Source organism: Engystomops pustulosus, chromosome 7 (genome assembly GCF_040894005.1).
Source record: "Engystomops pustulosus chromosome 7, aEngPut4.maternal, whole genome shotgun sequence".
Lineage (NCBI taxonomy): Eukaryota > Metazoa > Chordata > Amphibia > Anura > Leptodactylidae > Engystomops > Engystomops pustulosus.
In genome coordinates this window covers 3,103,104-3,125,160 of record NC_092417.1, presented here as the reverse complement: position 1 = coordinate 3,125,160, position 22,057 = coordinate 3,103,104, and the positions used below count along the sequence as shown (strand labels likewise).

General features: G+C 47.1%; 1 protein-coding gene across 1 annotated transcript in view; it reads right to left on the bottom strand.

Moving 5' to 3' along the window:
• Positions 1 to 1,852: 1,852 nt before the first annotated feature.
• LOC140069125 (protein S100-A1-like) overlaps positions 1,853 to 22,057 on the bottom strand; it is a 47,406-nt gene continuing 27,201 nt past the window's right edge. Inside the window, exons 2-3 of the mRNA XM_072114490.1 lie at positions 12,810 to 12,963; positions 1,853 to 3,839 (exon numbers count right to left, since the gene is read on the bottom strand). Of these exons, the coding sequence (XP_071970591.1) occupies positions 3,612 to 3,839; positions 12,810 to 12,947 (366 nt within the window). The 5' untranslated portion in view covers positions 12,948 to 12,963 and the 3' untranslated portion in view covers positions 1,853 to 3,611. The remainder of the gene's footprint in view (positions 3,840 to 12,809; positions 12,964 to 22,057) is intronic.

Sequence of the window (22,057 nt, the reverse complement as noted above, 5' to 3'; positions counted from 1 at the left end):
ATTATACTAGACTGAGGACTGACTGGTGACAGTGATTATACTAGACTGAGGACTGACTGGTGACAGTGATTATTTCACAATGAGGACTGACTGGTGGTAGAGATCACACTACACCAAGGAGTGACTGGTGGTGATACTAAACTGAGGACCAATTGATGGTAGTGATTATATATCACTGAGGACCGACTGGTGGTAGTGATGATACTAGACTGAGGACTGACTGGTGACAATGATTATACTAGTCTGAGGTCTGACTGGTGACAGTGATTATACTAGGCTAAGGACTGACTGGTGACAGTGATTATACTAGACTGAGGACTGACTGGTGACAGTGATTATACTAGACTGAGAACTGACTGGTGGTAGTGATTATACTAGACTGAGGACTGACTGGTGGTAGTGATTATACTAGTCTGAGGACTGACTGGTAACAGTGATTATAATAGACTGAGGACTGACTGGTGGCAGTGATTATACTAGACTGAGGACTGACTGGTGGCAGTGATTATACTAGACTGAGGACTGACTGGTGCCAGTGATTATACTAGACTGAGGACTGACTGGTAACAGTGATTATACTAGACTGAGGACTGACTGGTGACAGTGATTATACTAGACTGAGGACTGACTGGTGGCAGTGATTATACTAGACTGAGAACTGACTGGTGGTAGTGATTATACTAGTCTGAGGACTGACTGGTAACAGTGATTATAATAGACTGAGGACTGACTGGTGGCAGTGATTATACTAGACTGAGGACTGACTGGTGGCAGTGATTATACTAGACTGAGGACTGACTGGTGCCAGTGATTATACTAGACTGAGGACTGACTGGTAACAGTTATTATACTAGACTGAGGACTGACTGATGACAGCGATTATACAAACACCAAGGACTGACTGGTGACAATGATTATACTAGACTGATGACTGACTGGTGGTAGTGATTATAATAGACAGAGGACTGACTGGTGCCAGTGATTATACTAGACTGAGGACTGACTGGTGCCAGTGATTATACTAGACTGAGAACTGACTGGTGACAATGATTATACTAGACTGATGACTGACTGGTGGTAGTGATTATACTAGACAGAGGACTGACTGTTGCCAGTGATTATACTAGACTGAGGACTGACTGTTGCCAGTGATTATACTAGACTGCGGACTGACTGGTGACAATGATTATACTAGACTGATGACTGACTGGTGGTAGTGATTATACTAGACAGAGGACTGACTGGTGCCAGTGATTATACTAGACTGAGAACTGACTGTTGCCAGTGATTATACTAGACTGAAGACTGACTGGTGGCAGTGATTATACTAGACTGAGAACTGACTGGTGACAATGATTATACTAGACTGATGACTGACTGGTGGTAGTGATTATACTAGACAGAGGACTGACTGGTGCCAGTGATTATACTAGACTGAGGACTGACTGGTGCCAGTGATTATACTAGACTGAGAACTGACTGGTGACAATGATTATACTAGACTGATGACTGACTGGTGGTAGTGATTATACTAGACTGAGAACTGACTGGTGGTAGTGATTATACTAGTCTGAGGACTGACTGGTAACAGTGATTATAATAGACTGAGGACTGACTGGTGGCAGTGATTATACTAGACTGAGGACTGACTGGTGCCAGTGATTATACTAGACTGAGGACTGACTGGTAACAGTTATTATACTAGACTGAGGACTGACTGATGACAGCGATTATACAAACACCAAGGACTGACTGGTGACAATGATTATACTAGACTGAGGACTGACTGGTAACAGTTATTATACTAGACTGAGGACTGACTGATGACAGTGATTATACAAGCACCAAGGACTGACTGGTGACAGTGATTTTATTAGACTGAGGTTGAGTCTTCTTTTTAGTTGGGTCTTTTTTCTGAGTTGGGTCTTCCTCTTGGTTTGGGTCATCTTTTTGGATCCTGCTTCAGTGTCCACTTGTTTCTGACCCGGGTCTTCTCTTTGCCTTGGTCCTCTTTCAGAGCTGGGTCCACTTTCATTAGTCTATTTTTCTGAATCATCAGGTCTTTTTTTTTATTGGGTCTTGTTGCTGAGTCTTCTGGTTTGGTAGGGTGTTGTTTCTGAGTTGGGATTTCCACTTTGGTTAGGTCTTTTTTCTGAACTACATCTTCTGTTTTGGTTGTTTTTTGCTTTTGAGTTGGGTCTTATTTTTGGTTTGGTCTCTTTTCTGAGTTTGATCTTCTGTTTCGGTTGTTTCTAGCTTCTGAGCTTGTTTTTGTTTTTTTGTTTGTGCTTCTTGTGCTAAGTGTTGTTTTTGTTTTTTCTGTTGGTTCTTGTTTTTGGCTGGAATCTTATTTCTTGGTGGAGACTTGTTCATTGGTTCAGTTTTTGGGTTGGGTCTTGATGGGTCTTTTTTCTGATCTTAATTTTCTGTTTTGGTTGTTTTTTTGCTTTTGAGTTGGGTTTTCTATTTTGGTTGGTTCATTTTTCTGAGCTTAATCTTCTGTTTTGTTTGGGTCATCTTTTTGGATTGGATCCTGCTTTAATGTCCAGTCATGCTTCTGGGTCATATCTTGCATGAGGGCTGAACATTGCTTCTTTGTTGGATCAGGTTTCTGCTTTGGATCTTTTTGTACAGAGCATTGGTTCTGAGCTGTGTCTTCTTTCTTGCTTAGGTCTTCACTCAGAGCGCCGACCTCTTTTTTTAGTCCTATTTAGAGTCAGGATCTTTATGATGGGGTCTTGCTTTTGAATTGGGTCTCCTTTTTTGAGTCTTTTATCTTAGATGGATTTTCCATTTTGGTTGGGTTTTTCTGGGTTAGGGTCTTGCTTCAAAGTTTGGTCAATTTGATTGGATTCTTGTTCCTGTTTCTCAGGTAGATTTTCTTTTTGTGACTTCTCTTCTTTTTGGGTTTGGCCCAGTTTTAGGGTCAGGCCATGCTTGATTTTCACATTCGGCTGAACAGCTGAATCATGTTTTCAGTTAGATGAGTTGAGTCTTGTTTGGTTGGATCTTCTTTTGGGTTGGAGCCAGTTTGAGGGTCAGGCTCATGAGCTGAATTATGCTTTTGGTTGGCTGAGTGGAGTCTTCCTTCCTTATAAAGTGTTATTTCTGGTTTGGGTCTTTCTTCTCGATTTGTCCTTGTTTCTGAGCTGGATCTTGTTTTTGGATAGGTTCTTGTTTCTCGGTTGGGTCTTGTTTTTTGGGTCTGATCTTGCAGAAGAACTGAACATTGTTTTTTGTTTGTTGCTTCTTTCTAAGTTTGTGCTTCTTGTGCTTCAGTGTTTTATCTCTGTTGGTTCTTGTTTTTGGCTGGAATCTTGTTTCTTGGTCGAGACTTGTTCCTTGGTTTGTTCTGTTTTTTGGGTTGGGTCTTATTTTTGGAATGAATCAGGTTTTGGAGCCGAATCTTGTTTTTCGGTTTGATCTTGTTTGTGGATTGGGTTTTGTTTCTCTCTTGGGTCCTGTTTCAGTATTGGGTCCTTCGTCTGACTTGGGTCTTGTTTTTGGGTTAGAGCTTGTTTTTGAGTTGGCTCACTTTTCTCAGTTGGATCTTCTTTCTGGGTTTTGTCATGTTTGAGGATTTGAGCTTGGGTTGAGCCCTCTCTCTTGGTTCAATCTTGTTTTGGGGTTAATTCACATGTTTTTGAGGATGTTGATGGGTGCAGCATTGAACCTTTTTGGGATGCAGAGATCTGACCTTTCTTGGACCTCGGAGCTTCAAAATAAGCAACAGCAACTTTTGCTACAAGTTCTAAAAATTCCTTAAAGTCAATCTCTCCATCATTGTTTTCAGCAGGTGCTCGCAGTATAGCTTCAATTGTGTGGGGATCTCCGGAATCCTAAGGAGACAGAAACAACAACCAAATTATGAAAAGCTCTTCAGGAGTAAAGTGTTGGTGGATACACCTAACTGAATGTTATGTTTTTTCTTTGTATTTTATATTTAATTTCAAGTCACAGCAGGCAGAATGGTGGAAGATTTGAGATTTGAGGTGTTCACTCGGTTGGCCGACTTACTAGCTGGGAGTGCAGCTGGGCATACAGCTTCCAGGGCTCAAAAATGTGTGATACTTTCCCAAGTGCCTGATTTTTGGATATATTAATGATATTTGTGTTCCAAGTCAATTACCTATGTCATGGATATATGTAACATGTTATTTTGGTCTAGAAGACGAGTCTCTACATGTATGATGTCACCGGTAGCTTACATTTACATTTACTTGGCAGCTGTGATGATGGATTATTTCTGAGAGTCTTAGCTCCAAGTCAGAACTTTTTAATAGTTTTCAGAACATGTCTTTTAATCCACCCTGAACCCATATCCTAATGTCCCCACACAATAATACCTTCCTCCCCTTACAACCTACAAACTGTCTTTGGCCACCCCTAGGGACTTCCACTTGGTATAATGTCTACTTATGGCCTATCCACACAGTATAATGCCCCTTCCTCTACTCCCACACAATATAATGCCCCAATTATTGTAACTTGCATGTTATAGAATGCCCCTAAACTGTAAAATGACCACGAGATTGTCACGCACCCGTCCTTAATTGGAAGATGGGAGAAGTTCTCCGTTGGGGTCCGGACTGTCAGTCTCATTGCCTAGAACAGTGGTGGCGAACCTATGGCACAGGTGCCAGAGGTGGCACTCAGAGCCATCTCTATGGGCACCCTTACTATCACCCAAGGGCAGTGTTCGTCATCCTCTTGCAGCCCAGGACCCTAGAAGGAAGCTACAAAGATAATCCAAACTTTTTCTCCTTATTTCTACTGTATTGGTGTCCTCAGATGCCTATACAATTCAAACCTGCGAAAAAGCAGGGAGCAATAAGTTACGGCTTAAATTGTCGCATTGGCACTTTGCGAAAAAAAATACATGGGTTTTGGTTGTAGTTTGGGCACTCTGTGTCTAAAAGGTTTGCCATCACTGGCCTAGAAGTTCCTCACCTAGTATCTGTCTTGCCAACTACCCGGGTTGACAAGCCTCTAAAGAATCTTCCAGCATGCTACCGAGACTACGCCGATGTTTTTTCTCAGAAACAAGCGGAGGTCCTGCCTCCACACCGCCCCTATGACTGTCCCATTGACCTGCTGCCGGGTATGTCTCCTCCACGAGGACGAGTATACCCATTGTCGGTGCCTGAGACCGATGCTATGTCTGCCTATATTAAGGAGAATTTGCAAAAGGGTTTCATCCGGAAGTCTTCTTCTCCCACTGGTGCTGGCTTCTTCTTTGTATCCAAGAAGGATGGTTCCCTTCGTCCGTGCATAGATTACCGCGGTCTCAATAAAGTCATGGTGAAAAACCGCTACCCGTTACCTCTCATCACTGAACTCTTTGACCGACTCCGGGGTGCCAAGGTTTTCACCAAGCTGGATCTGCGAGGGGCATACAACCTCATCCGTATTCGGGAAGGCGACGAGTGGAAGACAGCTTTCAATACCCGTAACGGACATTTTGAGTATCTGGTAATGCCCTTTGGACTCTGCAATGCTCCAGCTGTTTTCCAATAATTTGTTAATGACATCTTCAGAGACTTACTCTATTCTTGTGTCATAGTCTACCTGATTGACATTTTGGTGTTTTCCCCAGATCTTCAGTCTCACCAGATCCATGTCCTCAGGCGCTTAAGGTCCAACTGTTTATAAACCGAACTCTAGAAATGCTTATTTCACCAGAGTAGTCTTCCATTTCTGGGATATGTCATTTCTGATAAAGGCCTTCAAATGGATCCTTCCAAGTTGGGAGCTGTACTTCAGTGGCGTCGCCCAGTGGGGTTACGTGCCATACAGAGATTTTTGGGCTTCGCCAACTATTATCGACAATTTATTCCCCACTTCTACTCTCTTGTGGCTCCCATCGTGACATTGACTAAGAAGAATGCTAATGCAATACAATGGCCTCCGGCTGCTGAAGATGCCTTCACTAGGTTGAAGTCTGCTTTTGCCTCTGCGCCTGTACTCACAAGGCCTGACACGGAAAAGCCTTTCCAGTTAGAGGTTGATGCCTCATCCGTTGGTGCTGGGGCTGTCCTTACCCTGAAGGGGCCCAAAGGTTGTACCTTCACCAGCGGTTTCTTCTCAAAGACGTTCACACCTGCCGAAAGGAATTATTCCATTGGAGATCGGGAACTCTTGGCCATAAAGCTAGCTTTGGAGGAATGGCGCTATCTTCTGGAAGGAGCTCGTCATCCGGTCCATATTTATACTGACCACAAGAATCTCCTGTATCTACAGACTGCTCAGCGTCTTAATCCTCGTCAGGTTCGTTGGTCTCTTTTCTTCCCCCGATTTGATTTTCTCATACATTTCCGCCCTGCAGAGAAGAACATTAAAGCCGATGCTCTTTCTCGTGCTTCAGATGTGGTTGGAGAAGATCCTACTCCTAGTCATATTGTTCCTCCGGAACGGATGGTTCTTGCTGCTCCAGGGGTACAGCGTTCTATTGCCCTCATTTCCCATTACTATTGGTGGCCAGACCTGGCCAAAGATGTGTGAGATTTCGTGGGTTCGTGTATTTCCTGTGCTCATAACAAGCCATCACGCCTAAAACCTGCTGGTCTCCTGATGCCGTTGCCGATACCCAGTAGCCCGTGGACTCATGTGGCCACGGACTTTATTACAGACCTTCCACTGTCCTCTGGGAATACTGTCATCTGGGTGGTAACCAACCGGTTCTCAAAAATGTCCCATTTCATTCCGCTGCCTGGTCTGCCGTCTGCTCCGCGCCTTGCCAGTCTATTCTTCATCCACATCTTTCGGCTACATGGACTTCCGTTGCAAATTATTTCGGATCGAGCGGTTCAGTTTGTCTCTTGCTTCTGGCGATCTCTGTGTAATCAGCTACAGGTGAAACTGGACTTCTCTTCTGCGTACCATCCGCAGTCTAATGGACAGGTAGAGAGAGTCAACCAAACTCTAGGCTTCTACCTTCGCCATTTCGTCTCGGCTCGCCAAGATGACTGGTCCGCTTTATTGCCATGGGCGGAGTTCTTATACAATTCCCCGAACTCTGAAACTTCTGGTGCTTCTCCCTTCTTCATCGTTTATGGACAATATCCACGTCCTCCTCTTCCTCTGCCTGTGCCTACGGATGTTCCTGCTGTTGATGAGTTGATACACGATCTGAAGACCATCTGGGAGCAGACTCGCCTTTCATTGCGGCAGGCTTCCGCTCGTACCAAGCTCCAGGCTGACAAGAAACGCAGGCCTCCTCCCATCTTCTCTCCAGGTGATAAAGTGTGGCTGTCTTCAAAATATGTCCAGCTGAAGATTCCCAGCTACAAGCTTGGCCCTCACTATCTGGGTCCATTTGAGGTGCTGAAGCGTATCAACCCCGTGGCCTACAAGCTCCACCTTCCTCCATCTATGCGCATCCCAAACACCTTCCATGTCTCCATCCTGAAGCCAGTCATCTTTAACTACTTCTCCCAGCAATCCCCTCCTCCTGCTCCTGTAGCGGTTTCCCCAGATGTCTATGAAGTTAAGGAAGTTCTGGACATAAAGATCATGAGGGGTAAGTGGTTCCATCTTGTATACTGGAAGGGGTTCGGGCCGGAGTATAGATCTTGGGAGCCCGAAGAGAACATCGTGGATCGGACTCTCCTCCAGAGATTTCTTGGGACCAAGAAGAAGAGGGGGAGGCCAAAGGGGAGGGGGGGGTTACTGTCACGGGTGCTCCCGCGATCCCTGTCTCGGATCGCGGGTGCACCCATGCCTCTCCAGGGTCCGGTGGCCGGCTTCACTCACCTTCCCCGGCTCCAGCCGTCTCTGTACTTCAACCTTGGCCGCCACTGCAGACATGTCACGCCTGAGGAACGACCTGGTGGTACCACTTCGCAGCTTGTCTAACTCGCTTTGCGGCGGGCTCTGGTGTAGACCGGGCACCCCTTAGACTCTGGTCCCAGGTAGTGGCTTGTGTCATCGTCTGCAGTGGTCCAGAGGATCCACACCCGCTAGCCGGACAGCGTCATTGTCCTGTTTGCTGGATCAACAAACCAGAAGTGATTGTGTTACTTTCTCCAGTCCAGGAGGGATCTACAGCACGGACCTTGAACCATCTTGCTGTGAATCGGTGAGCAGACTTTTTTCTCATCTTTTGCATGATGTCACAGAATCCGGGTAACTGCTTGTACAGAGATCTAGTGCACAACAAGGCAGGGGAGACACAGAGCTGAGAGCACAGAGCACTGGATCTCTGCATCATACAGGAATCTACTACATCACAAAGAGGACAATATATAAAAACATGTCCAACTACACTATACAACACCTACACAGGAATAACAAGATGAACACATGGCAGCATCACAGGATGTGCACATATATATAAATGTGCAACACCCCCCACCGGGCCTTTTCTTTAGGCCTGGAGGCAGCCGGGACCCAGAATACCGGAGTGGCTGGTGGTTGCAGCCTAGGCACGCTAGTGTCACGGTGCTTAGTATGGGGACCGGAGGACTGTCCTACAGCCTGGCAGGTCTCCAGCAGGTGGTGTATGCAAGAAAGATGGAGGGAGAGGCTGATGTACTTGTTCTCCATGGGGCAACCCCTGAGGTGTCTATAGGATGAGTTTCTGGGTGATGGATGGGGAGCCCGTGGTGGTAACAGCCATATCCAGGGATCAGACAGTGAATAAATACCAATATTTCTAAAAAGATAGAAAGCATCAACAATTCATAAGAAACCTTCAGGACTTCAAAGAGAATAGGGTTTATTGCATATTGAGCCAAAGACATCAACCCTGTGCCACTGATACGGAGGTCTCTTCAACAGAGGCGGGAGTATCAGATAGTGAAGGGTCCTATAAAGATAAAAAAAGGACATAGTACCAAAAGAGGTGGGAGGGGGACAAGAAGGGACTCAGGGGCCCGTATTTTTAGAGAACACATACCCCCAGAGGAACAGAAACGTGGGGGACCGGATGAGTTTGGCAACTTTGTAAATTCACTCAACCAGAATCATATAGGCATTTTACATCAGAGATTTATAAAACAAACCTTCCGTTCCTAGACACGCTGATCACGAAATTACCGGATGGTACACTACACTCGTCCATTTATCGCAAACCAACAGCAACCAATTCACTATTAAGATGGGACAGTCATCACCCATTTCCCCTACGTAAAGGAATGCCCAAGGGGTGATACCTGCGGGTACACTGAAACTACCGTTCAGAAAACGAGTTCCGGTGGCAAACGACAGATTCCTTGAGCGTGGGTCTCCTGATAGGTTCCTCAGAGGCTTATCAGGACAGTTTAAGTAAAAGTCATACTGATCTTCTACATGGTCCACCAAAAGAAAAGAAGGAATCAGACGATAAACTGAAGGTCATAGCCACTTTTGACAATGGGTCGGAGGATGCCAGGAAGATCCTGGAGAGACATTGGCCCATTCTGTTGATGAACAAAGATTTAAAAAAATCTGGTAGGCCTAAGCCCTTCAATCACTTCTCACAAAAGAGGTTCCACTCGAGATCGTCTAGTGAATAGCCATTATGTAGCCCCCAAACCGAAAGGCACATGGTTGGACAGGCGGGTGACTGGGAGTTATTGCCTGCCCTTACATTCACAAGTAGCGTTACCGGAAACGTTAGACCATTAGAGACTACATAGACTGCACGAGCACTGGTGTCATGTACAAAGTTACACGTAGGTGGGGTACTGAGTATGTGGGTAAGACCTACAGGGAGCTGCGTAGAAGAGTGGGGGAACATCTTGGAGACCCACAAAAAAGACAAACCAATATCAATCCATGTCTGGACGTACCATAACGGTGATGCGGCAGCGATGCGGTTTCATACCCTGAGCACAGCGGCAAGTGGCACAAGATGATCCTCCAGAAGGAGGCAGGTTGGATCGTTACATTGGATACCATCTCTCCCAAAGGCCTCAATGACCAATTGGTTTTTACACCATTCCTTTAAATTTACTGATCTTGAGGCCAGCACAGCCCCCTACAAAAGCCTCCCAGTTATGTCACCCCTATAAAGACACAGATGTATATGCCAGGATTGTCATCCGGCTGTTGGTGGCAATTGGATGTGTGACCTCGTAAACGCTCGATTTCTCTCTAACTTTATGTGTAATGTAATTCTAGGTCTCCTCTACTGGAAGGGGGTCTCTTTATATAGACACATCGCACGGATAATGGGTAGAATTTAGAGATATGGTCGGACCTTGTTATCATATTATCTCTGGATCTAAAGATATTTACTCGGGGCAGTTGCGTCCGGATGTGGACGTGCTGGGCCTATAGGAGCAACTGTATAGGGGGGTCCGCCCAATCAGATACATAAGGGGGTGGGGCTTTAGACCATCTATCTGGCACAAACGGAACGCCAGCCGCATATTGTATCTCCTAGTCCAGCCCCAGAACTGGAGATGAGCAGTTTTTTCACCAGGGTGTAGCCTACGATAAGCCCGATTTGACCTGCAAGCCACTGGATGTCTGGCCCATGCTAAGCCACCTCGATGGACGGCCAGTACCATCGATGCACTTTATTCCCTTTGAGGAGCCAGAGGACGAAATGCGCCAGGGTAATTGGCGTGTATAGGGGGCAGGCTATTTTTTTACAGGGAAAGCTGTGGACTGCTCTTGTCAGGGCGGGGGTTAAAGGGGACTCCATAGGGACAACATATTTACCTGCCACCTCCCACCCCAGCCCGTAAGCGAAATATGTCTGAGTTACGAATTGGCAAATGGACAGCAGACGATTATGCCCTTTGAGACAATTTCAGATTGTATACTTCTGCAAGGTAACTATATCTGATTACACAATTTTTGTGGTTTTCTGTGATTTGGAATATCACAGATATCACCAGTCTGCTATTTGTCTGAGAACCATCAGTTCTGTGGACTGCCGTGCGCTCACCAGAAGACCATGTCCTCTCACCCAGCAGGGGTTATATACCCCCCCCCCTGGTCAGGTGGTGGCTCCTCTCCAATCACCTTCCAGCTAACAATACAGCTGCAACACCCTCGCCGATGCAAGGCGAGGGAGTGTTTGCGAATACGCCCCACAAGATGTCACAACATTACACTACATGGTCCTTATAGGACATAGGGGATATTGCAGTGGTGAATCCTGCCTGGCAAGGCAGAAGTTAACTTTTGTGTGATGTAAGATCATCCAATGATCTGTATTACATCCGGTCCTATGTAAGCTGAGATGTGATTGGAGGAGCAGCCACCACCTGACCAAGGGGAAGTTACAAAACCCCCTGGCCAGGAATGTTCCAGAGCTTTTAGTCTGGGCTCAGTTCCAAAGAAAAGCTTAGTCTGAGCTCAGCTCAGATCAGAACTTCTAGAGCTCAGTTCCAGAGGACCAGCTCAGTGAGTTATAGAGAAGAGACCAGCTCAGTTAGTGCGTAATCTCAGTCTAGCCCATACCAGAGCAGGAAGAGCCTAGCCCCTGCCTCTGAAGAGTGGAGCAAGAAGACTAGAGTTAGTGTAGTGAGTAAAGGGGTATCATCTTACCTCTAAAGGTGATACCTGAAGCCCCAAAGGACAAGCTGAAGCTTCCTATTAGGACACAGCTGCCTTCCCAGCCTGCCCTCTACATCCAGGCTGGTGATCTATCTCCTGAGGCTCCCTCCAAAAGCATCTCAGCACTCCACCACCCTGTTAAAGGCACGTTGCTGCGGTTCCTGCCGGTTCCAATAAAGAACTGTAAGTTGTTTTCGTTCAACCTCTGCCTCCGTCTGGTCCCTGCTACTACGGCTGTCACCATCATGGGCACCCTGTCCACTACACAGAGACTCACACTCTGGACACTAAAGGGTTGCCCCAGGGAGATCCGCTATAGCAGCCTCTCCCTCATCATTTCTTGCCAACACCACCCTGCTGGAGACCTGCCAGGCTGTAGGACAGCCCTCCGGTTCCCCATACCAAGCACCGTGACAACAGCGTGCCTAGGCCGCCACCGCCAGCCACTCGGGTACTGCGGGCCCCGGCTGACTCCAGGCCCCAAGAAGAGGCTAGGCCCCGGTGGAGGATGTTGCACAGCCACATCATTGTATTTAGCTGTTGCCTTGCCAGGCAGAATCTACAGCTGCAATTACATAAGATTCAGATTCCAGAACCTTTCTAGAGAGGTGATCAACAGCTCCTGACCTGAGGAGGGCGCTATTATCAACTACCAGCCTGGAAATGCATTGGCAGGGGTGTTTCCCCCTCCCTGCCATTATACTTTATGGAAGCTGTGGACCACCCTTTCCTGTACAGAGAGGGGTCGCTGTCTATACAATGCGTTGTGTGTGCAGGATCTAGAACTGATGTGGGGCCTGAGCTCAGTCACATGCGCGTGACATCATTTTTTCATGTTGCCAGTAATTATCAGGACTGATATTCTCCTGCACCCAGCAGCTACAGTTTGGGAGCCGCACCTCTGCTAGGGCCCCTCCCAACAAGATCCCACCCACCCTCCGCTCCAGCTACAGATATGGATTCCCATGGCGACCACGATAACAAAGGCAGGGAGAGCAGCCAGGGGGACAAGGTAAAAGCCCTGCTAGCAGGCAAGTGGCTGCAGGTGGTTCATGAGTGTAAATTAGAGAATTGCTTATTTTAGCTTAATGCAGAGCCAGGCAAAAGTTTTTATACTTTACAGTTGTTCTTTAATCATTCCCTGAGGGGCAGAAGGCAGTAAACACAGGACCTAAGAAGTAGAGCGGACCTGTCTAGTAATAGCCACTCCCTCCCGGGTCTATCCTTCATTGTAATTCATGGAAATCCAAAAAAGACGCCTCTGCTTCACGAGCAGCTCCAAAGCACAAAGTGCTGGGAACATCCATGTAGGATCTTACCTCAATCACTTCTGCAAACTCCGTCTGGATGAGGCTCTTGAATTGCGCCTTGTCCAGTTTATCGCAAGGGCCGCTGCGGCAGCTGTAGCGGTGGAAGGTGTCGATGATCCTGCGGATGGCGCTCAGGAGATAGGCCATGGCTGCTGGATGGGAACTGGAAGAGGAAAGGAAGAAGCCAGTCAGGACCATGGAAGGTCACAACCCAGAGATGACCTCTTCTATGGGGGGCACCATGTCCTGTGTATGGCGCCCCCAATGTCATAGTATAGGTATTACAATGGAACAAGTAAAAATTGTGAGCTCCTCAGAACAGAATCTGATCACATGTTACCTCTCGGGGTGTAACCCACCATATACCTGTACATAAAGGGTGTAACAGCCCTCGCCAGCCCCTTCAGAGCAGCCCCACAGATGTAATAATAGAGATTATGCAACTATTCTAATCCTGGAGGTCGTCAGATCCTTCTACTCGCACCTCTTGGGCAGGAAGGATCTAGATCGGGATGTGATGTCGGCTTTCCTGGCTGAAACTGTCTCTGAGCCAGGAGTAGACTCATCACTAAAGGATTAGGGAGGAGGAAGTCAGCCGGGAGATTGAAGGGCTCGCCCTCAAGAAATCGCCAGGTCCGGATGGCTTAACATCTGAGTTTTATAAGACCTTTAAGGACGCCTTTGTTCCCCTCTTGACTGAGGTATTCAATGAGTGTCTTTCCTCGGGCGCTCTGCCGAAGTCAATGAGGAGGTCAGCCCTGATCATCCTGTCAAAGGGTAAGGACCGATCTCGTATTGAGAACTGGCGGCCCATAGCGCTTCTAAATACGGACAGAAAGGTTTTGGCAAAGGTGCTGTTTAATCGGCTGGTGCAGTTTGTGCCCCGGCTCCTTTCGGGGACCCAGCACTGCTCTGTTCCAGGCCGCAGTACATTTAGTGCTGTGCTTTGTGTCCGGGAGGCAGTGGAGCAGGGCAGGGCTGGTAACTGGAAGGGGTACTTGCTGTCCTTGGATCAGGTTCCAGAACCCCTCTGGCTAATTATTATATTTTAAAAGTTGATTTTATCAGGAACGAGGCCATGGATAACAAATGTAAGAAGATTCCCACAGTCACGGTGCCTGGATCTATGAGTAAGTGTCCATGGTTTATCAAGATGAAATTTTTGATGGTAGATTTCCTTTAAGATCAATGTTTCTAACCTCTGGAAAGAGAGGGCTCCTCCGTGGGTATACTCCTGCAGGGGATGGGCTCCTCCGTGGGTATACTCCTGCAGGGGATGGGCTCCTCCGTGGGTATACTCCTGCAGGGGATGGGCTCCTCCGTGGGTATACTCCTGCAGGGGATGGGCTCCTCCGTGGGTATACTCCTGTAGGGGATGGTTTTGGCCTTTCTTCCAGGAATGGGAGACAAGAGGATTCAGAGGCCTGGGTGGCCGGGACCGGTGGTTGCTCGGTTGGCCGACTTGTCAGCTGGGAGTCCATCTGGGCATACAGCTTTCAGGGCTCAAAAATGTGACTCTATCCCAAGTTAGTGTTGTGGTGTAGGTGTTAGGTTGGTGGGGGGAAGGGAATGGAGGGGACTTGGACATGATGCATTGAACTGATCCCAGACTCTGGTGTCGTCTGGTCTGGACATATATACACTAGCTGTAGCTCCCTGCATTGCCAGTGATAATAAATAACTGCTTTTAGCTATAACAAAATAGAACGGGTTAACAAATAATATTTTATATGTATCTATAGTCTCATCTCTGTCACTAACCATCCCTTTTTTTATAAACAATTTTATCAGTGACTGTCTGTCTCTGACACTCTCATTACGGTGACTGCCTCTGACACTCTCATTCCAGGGACTGTCTCTGACATTCTCGTTCAGGTGAATGTCTCTGACGCTCTTGTTCAGGTGACTATGTGTGATAGAAGATACAGGATACGGCAGATAGAGATGATACAGGGGGGGGGATAGAAGATACAGGATACGGCAGATAGAGATGATACAGGGGGAGGATAGAAGATACAGGATACGGCAGATAGAGATGATACAGGGGGGGATAGAAGATACAGGATACGGCAGATAGAGATGATACAGGGGGAGGATAGAAGATACAGGATACAGCAGATAGAGATGATACAGGTGGGGGATAGAAGATACAGGATACGGCAGATAGAGATGATACAGGTGGGGGGGATAGAAGATACAGGATACGGCAGATAGAGATGATACAGGGGGGGGATAGAAGATACAGGATACAGCAGATAGAGATGATACAGGTGGGGGATAGAAGATACAGGATACGGCAGATAGAGATGATACAGGTGGGGGGGATAGAAGATACAGGATACGGCAGATAGAGATGATACAGGGGGGGGGTAGAAGATACAGGATACGGAAGATAGAGATGATACAGGGGGGGGGGATAGAAGATACAGGATACGGCAGATTGAGATGATACAGGGGGGGGTAGAAGATACAGGATACGGCAGATAGAGATGATACAGGAGGGGGGATAGAAGATACAGGATACGGCAGATAGAGATGATACAGGGGGGGATAGAAGATGCAGGATACAGCAGATAGAGATGATACAGGGGGGATAGAAGATACAGGATACGGCAGATAGAGATGATACAGGGGGGGATAGAAGATACAGGATACGGCAGATAGAGATGATACGGGGGGGATAGAAGATACAGGATACGGCAGATAGAGATGATACAGGGGGGGGATAGAAGATACAGGATACGGCAGATAGAGATGATACAGGGGAGGATAGAAGATACAGGATACGGCAGATAGAGATGATACAGGGGAGGATAGAAGATACAGGATACAGCAGATAGAGATGATACAGGGGGGGATAGAAGATACAGGATACGGCAGATAGAGATGATACAGGGGGGGGGTAGAAGATACAGGACACGGCAGATAGAGATGATACAGGAGGGGGGATAGAAGATACAGGATACGGCAGATAGAGATGATACTGGGGGGGATAGAAGATACAGGATACGGCAGATAGAGATTATACGGGGGGGGATAGAAGATACAGGATACGGCAGATAGAGATGATACAGGGGGGGATAGAAGATCCAGGATACGGCAGATAGAGATGATACAGGGGGGGATAGAAGATACAGGATACAGCAGATAGAGATGATACAGGGGGGATAGAAGATACAGGATACAGCAGATAGAGATGATACAGGGGGGGATAGAAGATACAGGATACGGCAGATAGAGATGATACAGGGGGGGGGTAGAAAATACAGGATACGGCAGATATAGATGATACAGGGGGGGGGATAGAAGATACAGGATACAGCAGATAGAGATGATACGGGGGAGGATAGAAGATACAGGATACGGCAGATAGAGATGATACGGGGGAGGATAGAAGATACAGGATACGGCAGATAGAGATGATACAGGGGGGATAGAAGATACAGGATACGGCAGATAGAGATGATACAGGGGGGGGGATAGAAGATACAGGATACGGCAGATAGAGATGATACAGGGGGGGATAGAAGATACAGGATACGGCAGATAGAGATGATACAGGGGGGGGTAGAAGATACAGGATACGGCAGATAGAGATGATACAGGGGGGATAGAAGATACAGGATACAGCAGATAGAGATGATACAGGGGGGGATAGAAGATACAGGATACGGCAGATAGAGATGATACAGGGGGGATAGAAGATACAGGATACGGCAGATAGAGATGATACAGGGGGGATAGAAGATACAGGATACAGCAGATAGAGATGATACAGGGGGTGGATAGAAGATACAGGATACGGCAGATAGAGATGATACAGGGGGCATAGAAGATACAGGATACAGCAGATAGAGATGATACAGGGGGGATAGAAGATACAGGATACAGCAGATAGAGATGATACAGGGGGGGATAGAAGATACAGGATACAGCAGATAGAGATGATACAGGGGGGATAGAAGATACAGGATACGGCAGATAGAGATGATACAGGGGGGGGATAGAAGATACAGGATACGGCAGATAGAGATGATACAGGGGGGGATAGAAGATACAGGATACAGCAGATAGAGATGATACAGGGGGGGGGATAGAAGATACAGGATATGGCAGATAGAGATGATACAGGGGGGGGATAGAAGATACAGGATACGGCAGATAGAGATGATACAGGGGGGGGATAGAAGATACAGGATACGGCAGATAGAGATGATACAGGGGGGGGGTAGAAGATACAGGATAAGGCAGATAGAGATAATACAGGGGGGGGATAGAAGATACAGGATACAGCAGATAGAGATGATACAGGGGGGGATAGAAGATACAGGACACGGCAGATAGAGATGATACAGGGGGGGGGATAGAAGATACAGGATACGGCAGATAGAGATGATACAGGGGGGGGATAGAAGATACAGGATACGGCAGATAGAGATGATACAGGGGGGGGATAGAAGATACAGGATACAGCAGATAGAGATGATACAGGTGGGGGATAGAAGATACAGGATACAGCAGATAGAGATGATACAGGGGGGGATAGAAGATACAGGATACGGCAGATAGAGATGATACAGGGGGGGATAGAAGATACAGGATACAGCAGATAGAGATGATACAGGGGGGGATAGAAGATACAGGACACGGCAGATAGAGATGATACAGGGGGGGATAGAAGATACAGGATACAGCAGATAGAGATGATACAGGGGGGGATAGAAGATACAGGACACGGCAGATAGAGATGATACAGGGGGGGATAGAAGATACAGGATACAGCAGATAGAGATGATACAGGGGGGGATAGAAGATACAGGACACGGCAGATAGAGATGATACAGGGGGGGATAGAAGATACAGGATACAGCAGATAGAGATGATACAGGGGGGGATAGAAGATACAGGATACAGCAGATAGAGATGATACAGGGGGGGATAGAAGATACAGGATACAGCAGATAGAGATGATACAGGGGGGGGATAGAAGATACAGGATACAGCAGATAGAGATGATACAGGGGGGGATAGAAGATACAGGATACAGCAGATAGAGATGATACAGGGGGGGATAGAAGATACAGGATACGGCAGATAGAGATGATACAGGGGGGGGCATAGAAGATACAGGATACAGCAGATAGAGATGATACAGGGGGGGGGGATAGAAGATACAGGATACGGCAGATAGAGATGATACAGGGGGGGATAGAGGATACAGGATACGGCAGATAGAGATGATACAGGGGGGGAAAGAAGATACAGGATACAGCAGATAGAGATGATACAGGGGGGGGGATAGAAGATACAGGATACGGCAGATAGAGATGATACAGGGGGGGAAAGAAGATACAGGATACAGCAGATAGAGATGATACAGGGGGGGGATAGAAGATACAGGATACGGCAGATAGAGATGATACAGGGGGGGAGAGAGGATACAGGATACGGCAGATAGAGATGATACAGGGGGGGATAGAAGATACAGGATACCGCAGATAGAGATTATACAGTGGGGATAGAAGATACAGGATACGGCAGATAGAGATGATACAGGGGGAGAAAGAAGATACAGGATACAGCAGATAGAGATGATACAGGGGGGGGGGATAGAAGATACAGGATACGGCAGATAGAGATGATACAGGGGGAGGATAGAAGATACAGGATACGGCAGATAGAGATGATACAGGGGGGGATAGAAGATACAGGATACAGCAGATAGAGATGATACAGGGGGGGATAGAAGATACAGGATACGGCAGATAGAGATGATACAGGGGGAGGATAGAAGATACAGGATACGGCAGATAGAGATGATACAGGGGGGGATAGAAGATACAGGATACGGCAGATAGAGATGATACAGGGGGAGGATAGAAGATACAGGATACGGCAGATAGAGATGATACAGGGGGGGATAGAAGATACAGGATACGGCAGATAGAGATGATACAGGGGGGGATAGAAGATACAGGATACGGCAGATAGAGATGATACAGGGGGGGATAGAAGATACAGGATACAGCAGATAGAGATGATACAGGGGGGGATAGAAGATACAGGATACGGCAGATAGAGATGATACAGGGGGAGGATAGAAGATACAGGATACAGCAGATAGAGATGATACAGGGGGGGATAGAAGATACAGGATACGGCAGATAGAGATGATACAGGGGGGGATAGAAGATACAGGATACGGCAGATAGAGATGATACAGGGGGGGAAAGAAGATACAGGATACAGCAGATAGAGATGATACAGGGGGGGGGATAGAAGATACAGGATACGGCAGATAGAGATGATACAGGGGGGGGGGGATAGAAGATACAGGATACAGCAGATAGAGATGATACAGGGGGGATAGAAGATACAGGATACAGCAGATAGAGATGATACTGGGGGGGATAGAAGATACAGGATACGGCAGATAGAGATGATACAGGGGGGGATAGAAGATACAGGATACGGCAGATAGAGATGATACAGGGGGGGGATAAAAGATACAGGATACGGCAGATAGAGATGATACAGGGGGGGATAGAAGATACAGCAGATAGAGATGATACAGGGGGAGGATGGAAGATACAGGATACGGCAGATAGAGATGATACAGGAGGGGGGGATAGAAGATACAGGATACAGCAGATAGAGATGATACAGGGGGGATAGAAGATACAGGATACAGCAGATAGAGATGATACAGGGGGGGATAGAAGATACAGGATACGGCAGATAGAGATGATACAGGGGGGGGATAGAAGATACAGGATACAGCAGATAGAGATGATACAGGGGGGGATAGAAGATACAGGATACGGCAGATAGAGATGATACAGGGGGGGATAGAAGATACAGGATACGGCAGATAGAGATGATACAGGGGGGGATAGAAGATACAGGATACAGCAGATAGAGATGATACAGGGGGGGATAGAAGATACAGGATACGGCAGATAGAGATGATACAGGGGGGGATAGAGGATACAGGATACAGCAGATAGAGATGATACAGGGGGGATAGAAGATACAGGATACGGCAGATAGAGATGATACTGGGGGGGATAGAAGATACAGGATACGGCAGATAGAGATGATTCAGGGGGGATAGAAGATACAGGATACAGCAGATAGAGATGATACAGGGGGGGATAGAAGATACAGGATACAGCAGATAGAGATGATACAGGGGGGGTAGAAGATACAGGATACAGCAGATAGAGATGATACAGGGGGGGATAGAAGATACAGGATACAGCAGATAGAGATGATACAGGGGGGGATAGAAGATACAGGATACAGCAGATAGAGATGATACAGGGGGGGGATAGAAGATACAGGATACAGCAGATAGAGATGATACAGGGGGGGATAGAAGATACAGGATACAGCAGATAGAGATGATACAGGGGGGGATAGAAGATACAGGATACGGCAGATAGAGATGATACAGGGGGGGGCATAGAAGATACAGGATACAGCAGATAGAGATGATACAGGGGGGGGGATAGAAGATACAGGATACGGCAGATAGAGATGATACAGGGGGGGATAGAGGATACAGGATACTGCAGATAGAGATGATACAGGGGGGGAAAGAAGATACAGGATACAGCAGATAGAGATGATACAGGGGGGGATAGAAGATACAGGATACGGCAGATAGAGATGATACAGGGGGAGGATAGAAGATACAGGATACGGCAGATAGAGATGATACAGGGGGGGATAGAAGATACAGGATACAGCAGATAGAGATGATACAGGGGGGGATAGAAGATACAGGATACGGCAGATAGAGATGATACAGGGGGAGGATAGAAGATACAGGATACGGCAGATAGAGATGATACAGGGGGGGATAGAAGATACAGGATACGGCAGATAGAGATGATACAGGGGGAGGATAGAAGATACAGGATACGGCAGATAGAGATGATACAGGGGGGGATAGAAGATACAGGATACGGCAGATAGAGATGATACAGGGGGGGATAGAAGATACAGGATACGGCAGATAGAGATGATACAGGGGGGGATAGAAGATACAGGATACAGCAGATAGAGATGATACAGGGGGGGAAAGAAGATACAGGATACAGCAGATAGAGATGATACAGGGGGGGGGATAGAAGATACAGGATACGGCAGATAGAGATGATACAGGGGGGGATAGAGGATACAGGATACGGCAGATAGAGATGATACAGGGGGGGAAAGAAGATACAGGATACAGCAGATAGAGATGATACAGGGGGGGAAAGAAGATACAGGATACAGGAGATAGAGATGATACAGGGGGGATAGAAGATACAGGATACAGCAGATAGAGATGATACAGGGGGGGATAGAAGATACAGGATACGGCAGATAGAGATGATACAGGGGGGGATAGAAGATACAGGATACAGCAGATAGAGATGATACAGGGGGGGATAGAAGATACAGGATACGGCAGATAGAGATGATACAGGGGGGGATAGAAGATACAGGATACGGCAGATAGAGATGATACAGGGGGGGGTAGAAGATACAGGATACAGCAGATAGAGATGATACTGGGGGGGATAGAAGATACAGGATACGGCAGATAGAGATGATACAGGGGGGGATAGAAGATACAGGATACGGCAGATAGAGATGATACAGGGGGGGATAAAAGATACAGGATACGGCAGATAGAGATGATACAGGGGGGGATAGAAGATACAGCAGATAGAGATGATACAGGGGGAGGATGGAAGATACAGGATACGGCAGATAGAGATGATACAGGAGGGGGGGATAGAAGATACAGGATACAGCAGATAGAGATGATACAGGGGGGATAGAAGATACAGGATACAGCAGAGAGAGATGATACAGGGGGGGATAGAAGATACAGGATACGGCAGATAGAGATGATACAGGGGGGGGGGGGGGGTAGAAGATACAGGATACAGCAGATAGAGATGATACAGGGGGGGATAGAAGATACAGGATACGGCAGATAGAGATGATACAGGGGGGGATATAAGATACAGGATACAGCAGATAGAGATGATACAGGGGGGGATAGAAGATACAGGATACGGCAGATAGAGATGATACAGGGGGGGATAGAAGATACAGGATACGGCAGATAGAGATGATACAGGGGGGGATAGAGGATACAGGATACAGCAGATAGAGATGATACAGGGGGGGATAGAAGATACAGGATACGGCAGATAGAGATGATACAGGGGGGGATAGAAGATACAGGATACGGCAGA